We start from the raw sequence: 23,967 nt of genomic DNA, 5'->3' as shown, positions 1-23,967 counted from the left end.
CACTCCATTTTCCTTGGTCTGGGAGATACACTCTACAGTCTTGACAGCAAATGGTGGTTTCCACGCACTCCAAGGCATTCAATGATACAGCAATTGCACATCCAACAGAATTTATACATTGTATAGCTGGTGGAAATCAGGGTAGCGTCATTGAAGTCGATGAATGTTGAAATTGACTTCAAGAGAGCTATGTTGATTTACATGAGTTGTGAATCTGACCCCCACGTTATTGTTATTGTTTGGCTGTAACCACACATGGAAAAACATGTCAGCGCTTTTAAATGCCCTATTCAAAAAAATAAAACCTTTCCCTCTTTCCAATAATACCATACATAACCAAGTATGTGAATCCGAGTTAAATGAAAAGAAGCATAAACTAATACTGATGTCATCTTGTGGGAACCCAAGATGCTGAAGACTCAAGTTAGCTTTGTATTCTTAGGCCACATTAAAACGAAAAGGGAATGGGTAAAATGTCCCAATTAGAGCAGCAGGCACCCAGAAGGGTTCTCCGCCTGAACTTGGCGCAGTTGGAGGCCACATTATGGTCTTCGTTCACTTCACTTCCAGTTTGTACTACAGCTATTAAAAAAAAGGCCCGGTTAGGCAAATCTATCCACAGAGGGCCAAAATTAGGCATAACAGGCATTGCTGAGAGCAGGATATGAAGCGGCACGGTGGATAAAGATAATAAAAGCAGTGACCTATTCCTAAGTGCCTATACAAACTGTACATAATTACGCAATAGAGCTCAAGAGCTCCAGCTTTACTGATCTATTATTGAACACAAAGCCTTAAAGGATTGGCTATTAACCCTGTCCATGGGCATAGTTCAGAGGTGATAGGTAAGGAGGTCACACCTTGGTAAGCAGGTTTAAAGGAGACTTTTACCGATTGATAGAGGCTAGAAAGAACCATTATGATCATCTAGACTGACTTCCAGCATAGCCCAGGCCAGAGAGCTTCACCCTGTGAAGTTCCTACATCCAGCCCAATAACTTGTGTTTGTGCTATGGCATATCTTTTAGAAAGAGATCCCACCTTCATTTAAAGACGTCAAGTGACAGAGAATCCACCACGTCCATTGGTAAGTTGCTCTAATGATTAATTACCCTCCCTGTTAAAAAAAATGCAATTTATTTCTAGTCTGAATTTGTGTTGAGGCTTGTCTAGACTAGGACAATGTGCACTGGTGTAACACGACACCTACCGTAGACCCACTGCGCCGGTCAACTACTGGGGTAAGCCCAGAGCCGGCTCCAGGGTTTGGGCCGCCCCAAGCAGCCAAAAAAAAAAAAAAAAAAAAAAAGCCGTGATTGCGGCGATCCGCAGCGGCAATTCGGCGGAAGGTCCTTCGCTCCGAGCGGGAGTGCGGGACTGTCCGCCGAATTGCCGCCGAATAGCTGGACCTGCCTCCCCTCTCTGAAGTGGCCGCCCCAAGCACCTGCTTGCCAAGCTGGTGCCTGGAGCCGGCCCTGGGTAAGCCACACCGATGGAAGCCCCACCATACACTGGTACTGCTCTTCCAGTGCAAACCCCTCTCATCCCCCTACCCCGCCACCTCTCAAACACAGTGCCTTAGCACAAAAGGCCCAATTCTCCCCTGCCTTGAACAATTACTTAAACCTGTGCAAAATGGATGACAAAGGTCACCATTCTGATTTGGTATAATGACTGCACAAGGTGCCAGGCAAATGAGAATGAAACCCAAAGGTAGCAGGAAGAGTGTGAGTCAAAGCAGTGGGTGGCCTACTTGAATGGACACTGTTAATTTTTCTACTGCTACAACTCTCTCTTATGGTCCTTCATCCTGTAAATTACACTAGTTAGACATGTAACTTACACATTCTGTCTTTCACCATTACTAATTGACACTGCTCTCACTAGGATACCTGCTTATATCATTACTTACAGAAGGGGGTACCACCGTGATACAAAAAGCAACGTTGATCGTGTCCAAAGGAGGTCAAGTTACTGCAGCCTTTAAGTTTGTCAACAGTCCAGAGAGTGTGACACCAATGGGACCTGTATTCTACACTAACATCCCATTCGCATTACACCTGGTTGACTGGCAAACTGACAGAAATGCAAGATCTCCAACTGGCTTCCTAGACTGGCATTGTAATGTCTGACTCTCATCCCGGTTATATAATTGGGGCTGGAATGTGAAGAAGAAAAAAAAGTAGACTGAAGCTAAATCAGACATTGGTTGCACTGAAATCTGGCCCAGAACCATCCCCAGTCGAAATCAGGGATAGTCTGAAAAATGAGGGAACATCTGTGATATGGTTAGTGTACCATGTGCCCACGCTATTTGCTATACCACTCAAGAGTGCTGCTGTCCCATCCCACTCCACGTGCCCTGAAAAGCGAACTATGATTGGAAGATGCTGAGTGTAATGAGCAGGTCCTAGGCAAGAAGCTGAAATAATGAGAACAATTTATTCCTTCATATTCTCCCGCCCGGGCTACTTCTGTTCACTGGATAACTTCACTCCCCTAAAGACATAACATCCTAATTAACAGAATGTGCAAGCTACCACATGGGTTGTAAGCTCTTTGGGGGCACAGACAGTCTCTTTGTTTTGATTGTACTGTGCCTAGCACTGTGGTCCATGATTATGACTCCTAGGGGCTCCAATAATACAAATAATAAATACGGTTCTACATGTTCTTCCTAGACTTTTCTCACAGAGCTGGGAGTTATCAGGTGTGACCTCACATCACCTGACAGCCCTGCAGTATCTGTATAAAGGTTTTGCACTTGTTTCATTCATTTGTCATGGTTCTAAATTGAGACAGACAAGGTGGGTGAGGTAATATCTTTTATTGGACCAACTTCTGTTGGTGAGAGAGACACGCTTTTGAGCTTCACAGAGCTCTTCGAAGAGACCAGCAGAAGTTGGTCCAATAAAAGATATTACCTCATCCTCCTTGTTCTTCTCATATCCTGGGACCAACACAGGTACAACACCACTGCAAACATGCTTCTGAAGTGACATTTCTGCAACTATTCTCTCGGTGGCCATGATCATACACTCAGAAATAATTCTCTGCAAAGATAATTTAGTAGGTCAAAATCAACAAGGCCTTTATGCCGGTCTTCTAGATGCCCACAGATTAGCAGAACAAATGATCCCCTAATAATCTGTCAAATTCAAAAGCATCAATAAAAATGTCAGAGTTGGGACAAAACAATGCTTTCTGGTGAATACTGAAAATAAATTCTGAAAAGGTAAGAAAAAAACTTTTATAAAAGGGATTTGATTTGGAAGAAGAGAAACCTAAAAAAAAAAAAAAAGGTTCATTCAGGGACAGAAACAGGATTTTTGAAAAGAAGTTTGTTTAAAAATGCATTGGTTTAGCCATGGTTTCCCTAATGATAATCTGTGGCTTCTGATCTGGCAATCAGGCCTGGGTTCAATAGAAATACTAGTCCAGCCTTTATGTGCCGACAAGCTTTAACTTTAAGCAAGCAAACAAGCCAACTTTAAAGGGTGCTCAGCAGGGAATTCTTTATTCAAATGAGATACTCCGAGAGAATGAATGAAAAAGTCCAGTCAGACAGAGCTGTCTGTTCTTTGACTTCATAAACGGACACAGGATTATTTGGAGAGGCACTGAATAGTTCACTGAAAAGATGCTGAAGTGGTGAGGACAAACATTAATGCTTGTTTTGTTCACTGCTGTGATGCACAGAAACGGTAATGGAAAAACATCATATTCCCCTTTCATCAGCTTCCTCGGCCTTCCACAACAGCCGGGTGACAATCAATCTCCGTCTCTCTAGTAAGTCTGGCCCGACCCTGCAAGCTCTTATGCATGTGCTGAGCTTTAACCTTGACTTCAGTGGGGCTACATGGATCAGTGTTCACGTCGCACTCCCCGTCAGGACCCGGCTCAGCCCAGGGACGCGAACGATCCGATCAGCGGACTAAATCCGGTGATGAATCCTGATCACGTGCTACACAAGGTATGTTGCGCATATGCTAAGACGACGACTCATGTTGAAATTTAAGCATGTGCTCTGCTGGACCAATATTTTCAATACCTTGCAGGATCGAATCCATAGTGCAACCAGCAGGTGCTAAAATAAATTTCTATACACTACTTAACTCGAGGGTGTCGCTGGATTACAAGGGATGGGCTACTGCAATCCGATAGAGGAAAACAAAGAGGGTTATAAGTCCAGGATCTGACTCAAGGGCTAACAGGCAGTACCTTTAAGGTATCCTCCCTCCTCCTTAGGGAGGAGCATCGCCTACTCCCACAAGGATGATTTGCAATAGGTTTCATTACATAACACATTATACTCCTCTCCTGCTTTTCCTTTGTGCCTCCTGATAAAGAGTGGTTTTTTTTCCTATTTCAAAGTTTTATTTTAAAAACACTGACTAGAGAAGGGTAAAAGATTCTTCCTCTGTCAGAGCAGCTAATACTGGGGGCTGGAGAGAGCTTTTCAAATAAACAGGATTTAAATTAAAAAGGACTTAGCCCACGGAGCAGCAGCTCCCTCAGAAGAGCAGCAGATGGGGTGAGGGTGGGCTCCTGAGAGGAGCAGAGGTGGGTGTCATAACAGGGCAGGAGGAAGGAGAGGCAGCCATATTTGTTGTGCACACAGGAATGTGGAGTTTTGGTTCAATAGCCAATCATTTTGCATGAAACAGCTATGCAATTATTATGCACATTTCTGCATGCTGATTGGCTAATGACCTTTAGCAAGCCAGAGCACTGAGATTTGCATATTATATGTTTATTGAGATATAACCAGTTATTATTCAGATCAGTTCCCCATCAGCCACAGTGCTGGGATTTGCATAAGTGAGAGATAATCATACAGTTATGGGTTATTAACCCCTAGCATCCCTGTACTCTGATTGGCTGAGATAATGCCATTTTAGTGCAATACACATTATTGCATAGCATTTTTGCTATGAGAAAAGTTTTATTGAAATCAACAGCTGAGAAAGCCTGATCATTTCAATGCGACTTTGCCACTTACTCGAAAAACACGTTAAATACATTTTATGTGGACAGTTATGAAGTAACAGTGTTCAGCACAAAGGCAGTAATTCAGAAATATCTTATGTGGGTGACAATGGGTGTAGCAACTTTGAAGGGGCTTCATCTGTACATAGATCAAATGCACTCTAAAACCAAGAACATCAGTAGTAAATATCTGCCTGTCAGGGCTTTTTATTCAAACACCAGATTTCAAAGTGACCCTGATGAATAGCAAAATGCATTACAAAATGGCAACCTTGGCAGGTTCTTAGCTGCAGAGAACTAGTGTTTCCAGGCACCAGGATAATTAGATAAATCAAAACTGGAATGATAATCAGCTGCTTAGACTAGTAGAAATAATTCTGAGCAGGTGATTTGTAAATACCAGGGAAGAGGTCCTGGTAGGGATGTCAAAATGATAAGACTCTGCACTGAAAAGTGTACCTAGTGTTAGTTATACCTATACAGTACTATTGTACCTTGTGTAGCATGGCATTGTATGCAAATTCTTTTTCAGAAATGAGTTTTTAAATCTCTTGAAATGCACAGATGTGAACCTCTGGGGGTAATTCAGGTGAGAAGTAGATGCACTGTTAATGTAGTTTCTATATTTCATTTCCTGGTTTGAAAATTAGACTCCAACAAATTAGTTTATTGTAATACATAACATGGCGAACAGAAATCAACTGTGTGTTAATAGGATCCCCAATTCATTGCATAGCTCTTAACAGCTACAGAGTCTGGCAAGGAGTCAAAGAGGGGAAGTAGTCTTCAGTTACTCTATGGGAGGCGGGAGTTTGGCCTGTGAACTGGGGGCAGAAGATAGAGAAGGGAGTCGGAAAGAGTCTAGGGAAATAGTGACAGGGTCTGGGAACAAGCAGACTGTAGTTGCTGGACATCGGGTCCCTGGGCTGGCACCCGGAGTAGCGGGTTGGCCCGGATTCCCCTACCAGCTGCTGGGAAAGTGGCACAGAAGCGGAAGACTGTCTGGATTGGGATCTGGACAGCTGAGCCAGTAGGACTTTGAAACCATGGAAGGGGAGGACTACAGTGACCTGGTTGGAGGGTTGAGTCATGAAGAGGAAGCACTGCGAGTCCTGGAGAGCCAGGAGGAACGTGGCGTGACCAACCATCAGAAGGGGAGCGTCAGACCTGAATGGAGCTAATCCCCAGACGACAAGCCTGGGTTCCATACTTACTCCTAAACTTCCTACTCACTGGAGAGGAGTGGTTCAGAGGCAGAAAGGAGAGTTAGATCCATAACTTCCAGTGCATTTGGGTACCCAACTCTCTTTTGCTTCTCTGAAAATCTTCTGAGCCTGCTCTAGTGTGAGCATGTTGGGAAAAAGTTTCAAAAGCATCTAAGTGGCTTAAGAGCCAAAATCTCATCCAAAGGGCCTAAGGGCCAGACTTTAAAAAGGTATTTTGGCCTCTAAGGATGTAGCGAGACACCTCATAGGGGGTTTTGAACATCCCACTAGGCGTCTGTCTGCATATTTAGGCTGCAAAGGCACAGATTTTTAAGGGTATTTAGCCCTTGCTGCACTAAACATTGCAACACCAGCTGATTTAGGAGAGTCCCATTTTCAAAAGTGATTTAGGCACGTATTCTAAATCCCATAAACTGACAGTGGGATTTTGGCTCCTAGGGGCCTAAATCCCTGACAAAATGAGATTTAGGCTCCTAAGTCAGCTAGGTTTATCACGCTGAGTGCAGCACCCTTAGTGCCTAAATCACTTCTGAAAATCAGACAGGTCCCTCAATCAATTGGGCATTTTGAAGTTGATAAGAGGATAAAATTTCCAAATCACTTTAATACATTTACAAAACTTGTTATGCTGCTTACGTTGAAATCTCCTCTTTTCCAATGAGAAGCTGGCCAGCAGACGCTTGCAAAGCCAAATCCTGCTTGCCTTTCTTGGGCAAGGAGTCTCAATTTTTAAAGTTTGTTTAAAGCTGTTCACATTTACCCATTAAAAACTCAACAGTCTAAGCCTGGTTGCTGTAACTTCCGAGAAAAAGAGTGAGAAATCCTGCAGTGCCCATAGCAATAGGAAGGAAAGCATCTGCTAAACCCTCTGCATGTTTCTATCGCTTCGAGTTAAGTTGCAAGGCAGATTTTTAAAAAGACAGCTCTCCCCTATTCAAATGCTCCAGTGCTACAGTTGACAGCCATGACAACTACAAGCATAGCCAGAATCCGTGCGGCTTCTCTGATTTCTGATTTTCACCCACACCTCCTTCAGTTTTCAGCCAATGATCAGAAATCAGAAAGCAGCTTGATAAAAACTGCTGTGTGAATATAGACTTACGAACAGTGGGAAATTCACTCTGCTTGCACAAAGCCCACGTTCTTTGGGGTGCAGGTTAGGGATCCCGAAATAAGATCTGAATGGGTGGACCCCTACTGAGTCCCACAGAAGTTAGTGGTCAGAGTTCTGCCTGTGTAGATCAAACTGCAGAATCAGGTTTGCCAGAGAATGGAAGAAAGAGCCTTGAAAATAAGTGAAAGCTCAGACAGCAGATTGCTTGCCATTGCTTCAAGAGTTGCATTAGCCAGCCTGTACAAAGGCACCTTATCTCATCACTTGACATGAGCATTAAAGAGAATGGAGAAAGGAAACACTTGTGAATAACAGGCATAACAGGAAAACTAGTTAAGTGAAAGATAACTGACTTCCAGTGGAAGCACAGGGACAGATTTTCAAAGTTAGTAGATGAAACTGTGTGCGTACATTTCTGAGTACCTAATTTATGCATGCAGATACTTGATCTTTGCACACAAGTGTCTTATTTGCAAAAACACTTTGAGCATCTTCAGTATCTGTCCTAAGATTCTCTTTTGATAAATAATATCTCCCTTCTGATGTGGAACTATACACCTGTAAGTCCTATAATTTAAGTAATTCTGTTAGATTTCCTTGCTTCAGCGGCATCCTATAGACAAGTTGTCCTTCATATTTGTTAGAAATTACTCAGTAGTTATTTGCAAATTAGTTGCCATTTCCTAATGAACAATAATACCATATACCTGGTTGTTTTCTTCCCAAAGCAATACTCTGCATTCCTTGTATAGTGCCAATCGATACTTAATGACCATTTAGTGTTAACAACTTTTAAAATAAAATAATGTTTTATAATAATTTAAATTAAAAGCTCTTTACTACAGATACTTCTATAATAAATGCTGGTGAAATGACCTATTTGAAAGCGAATCACATTATAAATTCACATAACTCAATTTGCAAAGTCCATCTCATGCATACTAAAGAGATGTTAAAAGCTGTGCAGAATAGTAAAATAAAAATACCCATTTGTATAAAGGAAATATGATTCTTTAGAGTAATATAAATATACCATAAATTAACAGCAATTCAAGAAATCACCAGCAATGTGCATAGTTTGGAAGATGTTATATTTCAGTTAGTGCTCTAAAGGCAAACACATTCTTTCTGGTCTATGCATAATGAAATCATAAGCAAAACAGAATATGATTTCTAGAAGCAATAAACCAATTTCAGATAGGGTCATGGTGTACTTAATTTGAGACTGGGCTACACATTCTTCATTTTTCTTTTGTCATCTCAAGATTTCTTGAAGAGTATAGTTGTACAGAAATGCAGTACAGGTTCCTAGAGTGGACCTCATTCATATTTTAAAAGTGATGTTGGGGGTGTCATTTTCACTCAAAGTTGTATAGAATTAGAATCCTTAGCAGCAAGTGCATTTTTTCAATTTTAAACTTTTTTTTGCCCCACTATGTCTTTCTTCGGCTTAGAGTTTGCAGTGTTATTGTAGCTGTGTTGGTCTCAGGATATAAGAGAAAGAATGTGGGTGAGATATTTTATTGGACCAATTTCTGTTGGTGGCAAAAGCTTTCAAGCTTTCAAGCTACATAAAGGTCTTCTTCGGCTCAGTGTAGCTCAAAAACTTGCCTCTGTCTCTTCTGGTCCAATAAAAAGATTCTCTCACCCACCTTCTTCCTCAGATATTTTTTAAAATCTTGCCCTAAATATAAAAGTGATTAGGGAGCCTAAATCACATTTTCAAAAGGGATTTAGGGCCAGATTTTAGATGCCTAAAGATGCATGAGATGCCTAATGGGGTTGTCAGAAGTACCCAAGCACCTAACTTCCATTAGAATAACCTGTTTAAGTGCTTTTGAAAATTGCATTTAGGCACCTAAATACCTTTGAAAATGTGGCCCTTTGGAGCATAAGCCCCATTGATTTTTCAGTGAGTCTTAAGGCTCTTAAGTTCAGTCACTTAAGTGCTTCTGAAAATGCTACCCTTATTGTCCAAAACTTTCTGAAAGAGGTGCCCGATCCAAAGCCCATTGTAATCATAGAATCATAGAATATCAGGGTTGGAAGAGACCTCAGGAGGTCACCTAGTCCAATCCCCTGCTCAAAGCAGGACCAATCCCCAACGAAATCATCCCAATCAGAGCTTTGTCAAGCCGGGCCTTAAAAACCTCTAAGGATGGTGATTCCACCACCTCCCTAGGTAACCCATTCCAGTGCTTCACCACCCTCCTAGTGAAATAGTGTTTCACTAACATCCAACCTCGACCTCCCCCACTGCAACTTGAAAGTCTCAATAAGAGTCTTCCCACTGTTGAGGGTGGGATTCAGATCAGGCCCCAGGTAAGCTGCATCTCTGAATATGAACGGTCAAGAACCAAAATGGATTACCTGAAAGGATAGGCAAAGGCTATGTCAATGCTGAGGTCGCTCTCTGACTTGTTTGCACAGTCCACGCTGAGCCGCAGGCCTCCAGAATAACCACCGCATGTTGCAAATGCAAAGATTGCAAAAAGCTGTCAAAAACAAATGACATTTTAATTTTACATCAGTGACAAGAACAAATGTATCTATACAGCAGTTTTCTTGACTGAGTCAGAGGTCGCTGCCCAAGTAACTCCCTCACATTATCAATAATGCAGAGTGGTCAAGAACAATTACTACTTCGAGCTGGGTTTTAATACAAACAGACTGGTTATTCCGAATAGTAATAGGAAGTGAATTCCATAATTAAGAGGCATAATTATAAGCTGCTCTTGCTCTCAGTGCCAAAAATTACAACCAGGCAATTTAGACCTTAGTTTAGACTAGGAACATATGGAGAAAGAGTGAAGATTGACCAAGTACAATGGACCATTTGAAATCTTTAAATGCAAGTAAAATCACTGCAAAATGTTATAAGGAGCCAGTATAGGGATTTCGAAGGAGTGACACAAAGGCAGACACATGGTTCATGTAGATATATTGACACAACATGCAAAATATGTTATCACATTATCCTTCATTAGATTTTAATGAGGCCACATATGACTTTGAATAAAAGACTAACACTATTCATTAGTTTTTGGAATCATTATTGTAATCTTAGACAGATGAGCAGATGCAATAAATCAATACTAAAGTCAAAGGAAAGCAAAGCAAGTTACAGAATAAATTCAACCGTCCAACTAGGCCTGGGCAAAAATTAAGGTGGTTCAAATCCAGGTTCAACTTCGTCTTAATTCCCAAAGACGCGTGCATATTGTATGGCGGAGGTGGTAGCGCTATTGTTTTTCTTTTTTGTTCTATCTCTGTTTTAAAAACAGGAGGACAAAGCTGGCATTGGTTTTGCAGTTGTCCATTTAAGACGCTTTGCAAAACCAAAACTTGACATGGACATGGGTCAGGCACTTGATTCTATTTTTGTAACTTCTATAAATTTTTTTTTAAAAAAAATCATACACTGGGCCAAATTTTGTTCTGACTCGCACCAGTATAAATCTGGAGTCATTCCAGTCATTTTAATGGAATTACTCCAGATCTACACTAGTGTCAATGAGAGTGGAATTTGGCTGTCTAGATTAGGTCATGTTCATATTAACAATGAAATAAACGATGGGTCAGTGACGAAGGAGGAATACAAGCATAGCACACACACGTCATGTAAAGCAGAGCCTGTCCTGAAGCACTGAAGGGACAGATGTGAGCAGCAACAGGAACAGTAAATTTGAGGCAGAATGAAAGAACTGCTGTATTAAAGACGGAGAGACAGGAAACAGAAAACTAGAGCATACTGTAACCCCATCCATGGCACAAGACCCTAACAAGTGCTGTCAATAACAGCTGTACACCTTCACCCCACCAACCACTCCACTTCATGGCACAATCACAGCCATACTGGGAGATGCATTATCCTCCTCTGTCTTCAGGTTTCCTTAATATACATGTATATTTTTGCCAGCTGTTGCCAGGTTACCTGGCCTGTTCCTGAGCATTTGGAATGGAAAACGCTTTTTGCTGGCGCAAGATGATTTGCTGGGGGTGACCCAGAACAAAGCCAGGCCACAGCGTTTGTACGGGCACTTGAGATTGTACGGGAAGGAAGCACTCAACACGAGAGGAACAGCAAGTGGAGAGGAACAGCGCAGAAGTACGAGGTCAGTGACAATGGGAGAGACTGGCTGCTAGACAGTTGGATATGCTGGCCTTTTCCCACATAAGTAATACTTTGTGCTTAATGGCGGGAAGATATGTAGGGTCCAATCCTAGGTCTTTGTGACGTGGCAGTAAGAGCAGGTAACTCCTTGCAGTCAGATATGTCAGATCTACACTGGACGGATGGATGGACTGACTAACACTGCACTGTAGGAGACTTAGGGGTGCGATGGCAGATGGTGATCGTGACCCATTCCCCCAGCAGCCCTCTATGAATCTTGCTCCCCCCTCTCCTTTCTCCATTGAAGCCAGGGCAGATGTGTCACTCCTACGGGAGGAAAGAGGAGGGTGGGCACTGGGGCCCCAATCTAATAAAAACAAAATGAGCTATGGCACCTAGGCATGGATGGGGGAGGGGACTGCAGAGGGCCTGTGAACTTCCGCTTGTTTCCCGCCGTCGTCACCATGGAGACAGGGGTAGACTCCAGTTCCAATTTGGAGATCCCTGTTAGGAACAACGTAGCCACTTCAGTCTCTCCAAATGATTGACAGGAACCTGACCCGTCACGTTCCCCTGAAGTGATGTGTGTGCCATGTGGGGCCCCCCATCCATGGAGTCAGCCCAACTCATGTAGAACCAGGCCTAAAGGACGGAGAGGGACAAGACTGTCTAGCCGCAGGCTCCAAGTAGAATCGGGGGAGGAATGGGTACACTATCAGGGCCTGGTCCAAAGGGGGCAGTTAGCCAGAAAGCCACAAGCCCATCCCATAAGAAAAAAAATTCTGGCCAAATTGTAGCCATTTGAGTTTGATTCAATGTTATTTATATAATCGGAGTAGGTTTTCATGGAGGACAGGTCCATCAATGGCTATTAGCCAACATGGTCAGGGACACAACCCCATGCTCTGGGTGTCCCTAGCCTCTGATTGCCAGAAGCTGGGAATGGGCGACAGGGGATGGATCACTTGATGATCACCTGTTCTGTTCATTCCCTCTGGCGCACCTGGCATTGGCCGCTGTTGGAAGACAGGATACTGGGCTGGATGGACCATTGGTCTGATCCAGCAGGGCTGTTCTTATGTTCTATCTGTGTGGGATGGGGGCCCATGTTATGAATTTGCCCTGGGCCCAGCATAATGGGTCTAGCCTCCCAACAAACCTAGTGTGAAGGCTTACCACTCTTAAAGTGAGAGCTCTCTAGGGCGGAGACTTTGTATTGTTCATTTGCACAGTACAACGGAGCCCTGATTGTAGTCTTTAGGCGCTATCCCAATAGAAATAATAAGTAAGGCCTGACTCCCCACATGACAGCATCTATACAACACACTTCTACTTAAATCCTAGTGGGATTTCAGTCAGCGATGCGTGGGAGCTGAAAGGAAAATTTAGAAGGGGCAATGATCATTAAAATCCAGAGAAAGAGTTTAAAGCCAAATCAAAACATAAAATCCCCAGCTATAGCAGGTGGCCTTCCAGTAAATTTGCAATGACCACTGTTAGAACGGAGTCCCAACAATGAAGGGGGATGAGACATTCTCTTCATGCCAGTGTGAGGGCCACCATCTTGGCCACCACAACAGGGACTGAACAAGGGGCCTCCAGAATGAAAACCACGAGCTGCATTAGTTTGCACTGAAGAGCCAGGGCTCCCTAGCTGGGCTTGTAGCAGGCTCCTATCTTCGGTGGACTGTGCACAGAGGGGCACCCGTAACACTCATTCACAGGTATCCCACGGCTAGCAGACACTAGGTTCTTCCCTTTCCCCACAGCATTATTCAGTACTTGTTACATGCCAGCAGTGCCCTTGGCCCTGCCGGTACAAGACACAAAGGACAGACAGGCCCTATTCAGAAAGCTTGAAATCAGTGGGAGTTAGATGCCTAGGCACTTTTGAAAATCCCACTAAACATCTACATTTAAAAATCTGGCCCTTGGCTCCTCTGTCTTGGCTCCCCATCTGTAAAAGGGGGATAATGACATTTCCCAGCCTTACAGGGTTGCTGTGAAGATAAATACATTATCATAGAATCATAGAATATCAGAGTTGGAAGGGACCTCAAGAGGTCATCTAGTCCAACCCCCTGCTCAAAGCAGGACCAATTCCCAGCTAAATCATCCCAGCCAGGGCTTTGTCAAGCTGGGCCTTAAAAACCTCCAAGGAAGGAGACTCCACCACTTCCCTAGGTAACGCATTCCAGTGTTTCACCACCCTCCTAGTGAAATAGTTTTTCCTGATATCCAACCTGGACCTCCCCCACTGCAACTTGAGACCATTGCTCCTTGTTCTGTCATCTGCCACCACTGAGAACAGCCGAGCTCCATCCTCTTTGGAACCCCCCTTCAGGTAGTTGAAGGCTGCTATCAAATCCCCCCTCATTCTTCTCTTCTGGAGACTAAACAATCCCAGTTCCCTCAGCCTCTCCTCATAAGTCATGTGCTCCAGACCCCTAATCATTTTTGTTGCCCTCCGCTGGACTCTTTCCAATTTTTCCACATCCTTCTTGTAGTGTGGGGCCCAAAACCGGACACAGTACTCCAGATGAGGCCTCACCAATGTCGAATAAACACAGATTAGAAAGATTATGGGACGTTCAGACACTAAGCTTATGGGACCATATAAATGCCGTAGATAAGAAGATAATTTTAAAACAATATTATCAATTCACTTCCTTTTGGGCAGAGTTCCCTCTGCTACAATGCCTACAGAACCCCAGATAGGCTAGTGATGAACAACTACTGTTTACTGTACAACATTAGCATATGCCGCCATTACCCGCCATCCCCCCTGCAGTTCTCTTACCCCCCTCCTATCTCTTGATGCAACATTATAAATGTTTTGGGGCAGGAACAGTCTTTTTCGTTAAAGCACCTCGTCTAATGGAGCCCTGATAGTGGCCTCCAGCTGCCACTATGTTCTGAATAATGAACCACAGTAATAGAAAGGCGTAATACAACATTTATTCAATCACTTTTTAAATGTCAGGTGGCTAAAAACCTAAGCAGGTAAAAGCTGAGATTCGCTGTGTTTTAGCTTGTTAAATATTTATCTCGAAACTATAAATGTTGCTACCGTAACTCGAATAATAGGCCTTGATAGTAAATGAAGCTCAACCATTTCCTTTGTAAACAGGAGTTATTCTGCACTTGGAACGAATTGAATTCTGTACAGAATCGCAATGAAAATTGGTATTAATCATTCTGTTTTAATTTGTAAAGGCAAAGTCAGAAAACAATCTATTTAAGGAGAATGGGAAATACCAGAGCAGAGCAGCTTTCAGGCCTAATTAATGGAGTTGCAAATGCAACTATTTTGCAGATATGCAGGGGGCCCCAAAGATGAATAGACCATAATAAAGAAAGAGGGAGCGAAAGGCAGAAAACAATCTATTTAAGGAGAATGGGAAATACCAGAGCAGAGCAGCTTTCAGGCCTAATTAATGGAGTTGCAAATGCAACTATTTTGCAGATATGCAGGGGGCCCCAAAGATGAATAGACCATAATAAAGAAAGAGGGAGCGAAAGGCGTGCAGGAAGAGATAGCCCTGCTATAAATACACAGTAGCATCTCCTCCAGTTCCCTGGCAGCTGGGCTGCTCTGTATTTGGGGCCCGGGGTTCAAAGAAATGTACACATTGAAGGTACTTCTGTTTTGCTAAAGCTTTATAAGATAGTACACACCTATGCCATTTAAACTCAAGGAGCCCCTTTTAATCCAGGGGCGACTTGATGACAGCCTATAAGTATCTACAGGGGAGGAAATACTTCATAATGGGCTCTTCAGTCCAACAGACAAAAGATCTAACACAATCCAATGGCTGGAAGTTCAAGCGAGACATATTCAGACTGGAAATAAGGTGTACATTTTTAACAGGGAGCATAATTAACCATTGGAACACTTTACCAAGGTCACTGACCATTTTTAAATCACAATTGGATGTTTTTCTAAAGGATCGGCTCTAGGAATCATTTTGGGGAAGTTCTATGGCCTGTGTTCTACAGGAGGTCTGACTAGATGATCACAATGGTTCCTTCTGGCCAGGCCCGGCTCTGGCTTTTTGGCCGCCCCAAGCAAAAAAAAAAACCTGCGGCGCGGCCGGAGCGCAGGTTCAGGGGGACTGGCTGGGGGCGGGGGGAGGAAGGAGAGGGAGCAGGCGGGAGAGAGAGAAAAGGGGGCGGCCAGGGCTACAGCGGGGGCGCTGCCACGCGGCCCCTTCCGCTGCGCCGCCTCCTGCCACTAGGGCTCCGCTCCAGTCGGCGGGGAGGGAAGGAAGAGGACTGCCCTGCAGGGCGCTCTGGTTCTCTGCGCCGCCGCCCCCTACAGGGCGGCCGGAGCGGAACAAAAAAAAAAAACACGTCCGAATGCCGCCTCGAACAATCTGCCGCCCCAAGCTGAGCAAGCTGGTGCCTGGAGCCGGCCCTGCTTCTGGCCTTGGGAGCTACAAAACTATCCATCTCTTCATAAAGAATTTGCCACAACCACAGTTGTTACTACTCAGGAGGGAGCAGTAACTTTCCTTTTCCTCTACGCTCTCTCCTCTCCTGTTTTGACATCTTCTCTTCAGTGGGCGAGTCAGTCTAGGCTACCTCTGAATTTGTGCAGCCTCTTTAAATTCCTTTTCCAGCCGTGGTCCAATGCCACAGCCTAACACTGCAGGCCAGTTCCCATGTCTGTTTGTCACATCCAGCCGTCTTCTGGGCTTTCTCAGAAGCCTGGGGGAGGATATGGATGTGGGCTCCCGGCTACAGGTGAAAAGACGGCTGGAAAGGGCTCTGCATGTCTGACTTTACAGAAGGCTCCACAAAACCTGGGGCTTGTCCTGACACTGCCTATTGCTTTGTCTCTTGCTGTGGGAGGGTCATCGATCGCTAACACTTTGAATTGATAGAAGCTAACAAAAGCACAGCTGGTCTGGTGGCAGCAGCAGGAAATACACAAACAGCACTTTTTGGGGAAGCTCTACATGTCACATGGCAGACGGGAAGAACAGAGGCTGTCGACAATGGATATTTCCCCCTGGGTTTCATGGCAAACTTGTAAGCATTGTTTTCTTTTTGTTCAAGCAATACTTCTTTGTCCAGGCTCCCTTTTTGCTTTCACTGCTTTAGACTGTCAATTGGTTTTGCCTGTGCTGTAATTTTGCAGGGATACTGTATTTTACTATAGGTAGATTTGTGTAAACTGCAGCTGGAAACCCCGCAATGGGAACTTGATGGGCCAGATTCAATAAAAACTCCATCTGGAAAATAATTTTATTGAACTTGGCCCCTCTGAAATTGAAAAGTTTATTGTCAAAAGTCATGTTTCATTATGCTCCTGTTTACTTCCTACCCATAAAGCCACACGTACCGATGTCCCCATCTGTGCCATGAATGCACACCATATTTCCTCTTAAAATTAAATAAATCTTCTTCCGACTACACAGCTGCCATGAGCCACTAGGGACTAGACTGGGTCCGTAGGCCCAGCCCTGAGCAAGAAGCGACGGGGGAGCAGCACTGCTCCAGGAGGAACAGTAACTCTGAGGGTCACACACCGTCTAATCACTGAGTACAAAGGGGGTGGCTTACTGCTCAGTTTGTGCCCACTCCGTCCAATGGTTGATGACAGGGAGAGATGAGGCAGAGATGAGGCTCCACCCATTTCTGGCAACTCTCCGCCTCCTCCCCAGTTGCTGTGTGTGAAGGAGCAGCCAGAATGCTGCACTACACAGGGCCTGGCCCATGGCCACACCGGTGGGGAGGTCATTGCCTTAAGTTTCCCGCTTGGGCATATTAGGGAGAGTCACATTCTCTTACGTGACCGCTTTAGCTCCTTGTGGCTGAAGAAGCCATGAGCAGCAGGAGGGAGGAGGAGTCAGGGGAACAGCTGCCCTGTGTCAAAAATGTTCCCTTCTCGGGACAGCACAAGTGAGCAGGAGCTGCCCTTGAGGGGGCCTGGGCATCAGACTGAGAGGGAGCCTGGCCTCGTTCAGCCATGCTGCCACTGCTGGGGAGGGTGCCAGAGCACCGTTGACCGAATGGGAGACCATGTACATTGACTGTGTCCTAGAGTTTAAGGCCAGAAGGGGCCACCAGATCACCTCCACTATCTCACAGGCCACCAAACACCACCCAGCACCCACGCACCAAGCTCAGCAACCAGAATTAGACTAAAGCCCTTAGGAAAGTCAGTTATTGCATGCCACAGAGAGCATGGCCTCGATGGGTGGTATTTCCCACACTCCTCAGTGTCTGTAAGTATAATATGCCATGCCACGCACCACTAGCCCACTTATTCCAAGGAGAAATTATTTGTATTACAGTCGCATTCATGAACCCTAAATGAGATCAGGGCCTTACTGTGCAAGGCACTGCACATATTATCCCCATTTCACAGATGGAGAACCGAGGAACAGAAAGATTGAGTGATTTGCCCAAGGTCACGCAGGAAGTCTGTGGCAGAGCAACAACTGAACCTGGAGCCGCCAAATCCCAGTTCAGTGTCTTAACCACAAGACCATACTGCTTGCCCCTTTCAAAAAGCAGCACATCTCTGACACTCAGCGAGGTGGTGGTTAGTACATGCTCTTTTATGAGCCTCCCCTTTCCTTTGTCACCCCCTCACTCTCTCCACAATCTGAGGCCTTCACCTGTGTAAACTCCATTGTAAAAATCTCCAGGTAGTGACTATCTTATGTTATCCCTGGAAAGTGTTATGACACTATGTAAAACGGATAAACATCCGGTGCCTCGTGAATAGTCTGTAATGCACAATACACTTCCAGAACTCATTTTACTCCATCTTTTAAAGATCCATTTGTTACTAATTGCTGTGGGTGGAAAACCACACAACAGACCATTGACTTCTAACAGTTGCATTAGGCCAAGCATAGGAGATGCCAGGGTTCAACAGCTCATTTACTTGGATCAATTGGAAGCACTTAGAGTTTTCTTCTATTCTGAGATCAGACCATATCTTCAACAGGAGGACAATCCAGCCTCTAATTTTGCTCCTGCAATCCACGGCACTCAGATTTACATAATACTCAGAAATATTATTTGCCAGTGCAATGACAGATATCAGATGGTGATCAGTCTGATTCGGGGACACAAACATTTGTAGTTGCAAATCAGTTAAACTTTCTGAAAGTTCAGAATTTCAAATATTTGATTCACAGCAAGAGAGGGCAGATATTGAAAATTTAGGTCTGACGTCCTAGCAGTATGTAAGAAAGTTAGCATTTCCCTATCACGTGACCCCCCTCACACACAACCTTCACTCATCCTGCCATCCCATGTTTTAAAAAAAAGAGGGGGAGGGAATATATTACCCTGCTTCAAAATAATTTTCTTCAAGGTCTGCTGAATTATATGGGCTTTTTTTTCATTGAACCATTAGATGTAAAAATGTCTGATGCGTCTCAAGTTAAAAGGCTTATGTAGAGCACGTGGCAGCTAAAACATCCTATGAGGTTGCTAACTGCCATTTAAAAATTGATGAAACATTTATATAAACCACTGGCTTTTTGCACACATAGGTTTATTTTATGCAAAAGTCCGTGTGATAGCTCTAACTTTGACTGGTCTTATCAGTTCTGTGAGGTACAATGTCTAGTGATGGAGCCCTGCCCACATTAAATGGGCCTCTGTATACACCCAAATTCCTCCCAAGTGGAAAGGTAAGATTCCAGCTTTATCTGCTAATCTTGCCTTCCTGCTATCCCAGGAAAGCTAAAACTCTCATATTCGACCTTAAGGTTGTTTAGCTTCATCTAGACGAGAGGAATGGCTCCCTGGCATCTTCATTCAGTGCCTTCTTCTTCATTAGACAGCATGTTCCTAGGCCACCCGTCTTTCCCAACGCTTCAGTCGATCATAGCTTGCCTCTCAAAATGTTTCAAGCTGTGGATTCCTACTCTGAGGAGCTCTGCTAAGATCAGGGGTTTATAGACCACTGTCTGAGAACTCTAATCTGAACTGGATGAGGTCCACATCAAGCTATGCCAAGAGGTACTTCTTCAGAGGTTGAAATTAAATGAAAAACAGAGATTACAGTAACAGTCATGAGAACCATCAAGTGCTGTTCCCCCCACACACAAACTCTGATCACACTGGTACAGCTTTGGCACCACTTTCACCATAACAAGACTCGCCTTTAAAACTTTTACTTTATGCTAAAGGAGCTAAAATTGAATGAAACACCTTCCAACACGATTCCCCTTTTCTTAAAACTGGAAAGCAAGAGGGGCCACAGGCCATTTTTAATAGCAACATATTAAATATTTGCACTTTTCAATTAGTGATTTTTATCTATTTAAAGTGTATTACAACAAACACACTTTCTGGCATGATGATCAAATAAATATTTCCTTTTCCCAATTCTCTATAATAAAGAGATTGCAAAATGTTTGGCAAATTTTGTACTGCCTAACACCTTCCAATAGGGCTACATGAGAATAAGTCAGAAGAGTATATGGGTCAAAAAGTTGCCTTTTGTGCATTGGAAACACTTAGCTCTACCGCCCAGCTTTCCGAGGACACAGTATAACACACAGTGTATCTTGATTAAGTTATGATTTGTTTAAAGTAAATATAAAGACAATTCAACTGAAGTTAGTAATGTGAAGATTCAAAAGCACTGAACAAATATATGGTGAAACATTTAAAGCAGAACTGACCTCCCAAAACGTCACTGTTGAAAGATTAAGGAGCGCCTTCTGATCTAAATCTCTGCCTGTTCCTTTTTTTAAACGCTGGCACTTTTCCCATGCCAATCTGAGATGTGTGCTTCCTGGAATCACTTATCCCACAAGCAGGGCAGATGATCAGATTATTGACTTTGGGATTCCTAATTATATAAACTTGACTGGTTGATAAATTAGAGCTAGCTAACATGATCACATTTGTTCAGTGCTGGGAAGGGGATGATTGGTAAGAATTTTCTTCCTCCCCCTGTTGTCCACATAGATTGCTGAGATAATTTTTATCCTAGTGGGAAATAAAGAGTTACAGCAACCGTCGACTAAATGCCTGGATTTAGCATGCCATCTTTAAACAAACAGCAACATTACGGACAATTGTTTTGGTAATAGTTGAGAGTTACTCAGACCAATGCTAATGGGAATTTGCAATATCAGGGGCTTCACAAATCTAAAACAATTGTTTTATTTCATAATGACCCATTTCAGAGTTTCAAGAACCCTCCTCTGAAAATGCTGGTGCTGCCCATTGTTAGAGAGAGGATCCTGGATTAGACTGTCCAGTTAGCAGATCCCATCTGGCAAGTCTTATATTTCTACGATCATTCTATTGCGTGAACTGCATTAAAACCACTATAGTAAACCACTCTAGAACATGTGTTAGGTTAGGTTTAAAATAAAAGGCTAAGACTTTCCAAAAGTGAGACACCCAACCTCTGAAAAAACCAAGCATCCAGAAATGGAGGCACGAGAAATCAGTCATTTTTGAGAATCTTGGACAATGGCTTTAGAACAGAAGTGCTTTCTATAGAGTAACACAGTCTCCTGTAGACCCAGGACTCTCAGTAAGTCGTTCTCACATACTAACCCAGGGTGGGATAAGCAAGGTCATGTTTCATCAGGGTACATTTAAACAGATTCTGATTCTCACACTAACAAGTTACAATTCACACATGTTGAGGCCCCTCTATACTGCCAGGGCGTGTTAAAGTGGCCTTGAGTACATAATTCCAAGATAATGATATGGAGCCAGATCCTGAGTGTCCTCAGCTCCCATTAGATCCCAGTCCCAGGTCACTGGGAAGTGAGTGCGCTCCGAATCTCAAAGGAGATGCTCAAGAACTTACAAAAAGGTCCATACTGGGCTGGATTGTCTCCCATACCTCTTAGCTTGGTGTGGGCACTACTCTAGTGAAACATCTCCCCAACTCAACTCCTTTTGTGCTCCAAGAGCTGACTCCATTGCACGTTCTTCCCCCTCTGCCTGGGGTCCAACCAAGGTTCCCCACTTGTGAGGGAGCAGCTCTGTGGGCAACAAGGATCCGAGCAGGGCAGCAAACCCTGCCAACCTACTGAACTCAATACAGCTTGGGGCTGTACTAACTAGGTTACCTCTACCCTTGGAGCTCGGGGTGGGATTCCCTGCTCGCATGGCCATACTCGCACTAGTTCTCATTGAACGAGTGCACTAAATATAGGAGTGCAGCTGCGGTAGCTTGCCAAGACCAGCCATTGCAAGTAGAAGCCTGCCTGGACCCCATGGATACATACTCGGAGTGGCTAGCTCGGGCCATGGCTCGTTGCTGTCTGTACTACTGTGGCTATCCTATTTTTAGCGAGCTAGCACAAGTATGTCTACATGGGCTGGGACTCACACCCTAGCTTCAAGTGAACATGTAGCCCATGTCCTTGGTCCTCTCCCTAGCTGGGGGACCTAGCTAATAGAAGCCATGACCTCTAGGGGGCAGTGGAGCTGTGCAACAGGGCAGATGCCCTTCCTTCTAGATACCCCACAAGGCTGGGAGAACTTGCCAGCTGCAAACCCTGCTGATGGTCATTGTCAAAGGCCCCTTATGTCAAAACAGTGAGTCATGTTTCATGCCCAGAGAGGAGAGAAAAGTGCCCACTTATTCATCCATGCAGGCTACCTGTATTGCAGGCGGCAGTGTAGGGGACAGCACAATTTCTGCAGGGGCTATTTCTCTCCCTCCCATATAGTAAAGTCTTAACCCCTCCCTCCTTCAACACACAGTCCAGCACTACTAAGTCAGCACAGATGTATTAGGACTGGTGCAGATTACATCCCCATTGAGGCGAGGGACCATTTTGTAATCTTAATGCACCCCCAGTGCATGGAACTACAATACTGTCTCTGAGCTAACGACGGGCTGCCCCTTACTGCAGCCCTTAGTGCTGTACGTTTTAAAATGAAAAAAAAATATTTAATTCAGTTCTTAATGGAAGGATTATGGGACTGAAGTTGGGGATGGTCTAAGTGAGGAAAGATGTTACAATAATTTAGCTTTACTATACTTTAATCCCAAGGAGAGAATTTTCTCTTTTCCTTTGAAGAAAATCATCTTTCCTGATCATCTTTCATTGATTATTCTAAAAAACCCATTTAGCTCCCCCACAGAATGATCTACTAGTCCTGTCTCATTATATTTTAATAGAAAGAAAACCCAGCTGTACACGAGAAGATTAGATATGCAGCCTTTGAGGTAAAGAATATTGTTCCTTCAGATGGCCAGACAGAACTTTCTGTACTGCTTTTCCTATTAAGTTCAAAATGTAATGTAAGCGAATGAGATATATTTCATCATTCTGTATTTGATGGGCCAGCCACAAAATTGAATGCTAATGCTAATGTGACAGTATACACAGAAGAGTTAATATGCAGACAATAAAGGCACACTTAGAACATATCCCAAGAACAGCTTCTTGGTCTTAGTGAAATTAAAGGCTGTCATAAAACAAACCGAGTTAAATTACACAATATGTATAAAGCGATAAGCTGTTTCAGTCCTCTCCATAACATACATAAAATGCTCAGGTTACCCAAAGACTTGTACAAGCTACAAGATTTTCGGTGCTCCATTTCCTTCCCTTTCCTGCATTAGTGGCTTTCTACCCAGACACCAAGACACAGTCTTCCAAAAAACCCAAATCTATTGACACACATTGTAGATACATTTATGAGTACATGAGATAACTACCACATATACAGTGATTCCACTTAGTAACTATGCTGGGGTATTCCACAATGTGTTGGAATTGAAGTGTTCAAAGAATGAAGTTCTTTTCCCCCCCAAGACATGAAGCACGGTGGAAGTTACAGCTCTTCCCATGTAATCATTACAAGCACATCCTTGTGTACTGTTCTTTTAAAAAAGATGAAAGCAAGGGTTAAACGTTGGCGATTTGCACAGTTAGCTGCAGAATACCTGAGGTCTTGATGCACACCAAGAGTAGGAATGCTCTGGTGGAGCAGTAAAATTATTCTGTAAGCTGAAAACTTTTCCAAGCACTAGTACTAGACCAGTCACCCAAAAGAAAAAAAAAATAAATGTACATTGCTGGACTCTGTGTTAGGGCCAAGTCTGAAATATTGCACCTTCTACCCCACCAAACCTGCTGCAACGTGGCCATTTTGGGGGTGGTGTTTTAGTACAACCCCCAAGTAGCAAGATTTGCTCATTTGCAGTTACTTCTGACCTTCTGTTGTTGTATTTTACATGCACATTCATGACTGTAAACTGTCCAAGTAGGCAGCCAAAGGTAAAAGGCCTCTGAATGGGTAGCACCATCCTTCTGCATATACATTAGCCAGATATTAGCCTCCCATGCACCACATGCAAAGTTTCCTAGGCCACTCACAGCCAGTCACAAACCTCCTGGAGCCAGAACTGCAAATGGAGATCTCTCTCTCTCTCTCTTTTTTTTTTTTAAAGGATTGCTTTTTATCTATAGATCGCAACGTAAAACGAGATACAGACCCGTGCTGCATGCGATCCAAGTTACTTCTAATGCATAGGGTTTTCTCCTTCTGGGGTGTTCGTAGGGATC

At 43.8% G+C, this 23,967-nt stretch overlaps 1 protein-coding gene across 3 annotated transcripts in view; it reads right to left on the bottom strand.

The window, feature by feature from the left end:
- Positions 1 to 23,967, bottom strand: part of SYNPR (synaptoporin) — a 170,989-nt gene that overhangs the window by 32,695 nt on the left and 114,327 nt on the right. For all 3 annotated transcript variants that reach the window (XM_054036361.1, XM_054036360.1, XM_054036362.1), the window contains one exon: positions 9,700 to 9,824. In XM_054036361.1, the coding sequence (XP_053892336.1) occupies positions 9,700 to 9,824 (125 nt within the window). The remainder of the gene's footprint in view (positions 1 to 9,699; positions 9,825 to 23,967) is intronic.

This window comes from Malaclemys terrapin, chromosome 7 (genome assembly GCF_027887155.1).
Source record: "Malaclemys terrapin pileata isolate rMalTer1 chromosome 7, rMalTer1.hap1, whole genome shotgun sequence".
NCBI lineage: Eukaryota > Metazoa > Chordata > Testudines > Emydidae > Malaclemys > Malaclemys terrapin.
The sequence above is the reverse complement of the archived record's forward strand: the minus strand, read 5'-3'. Positions and strand labels throughout refer to the sequence as shown.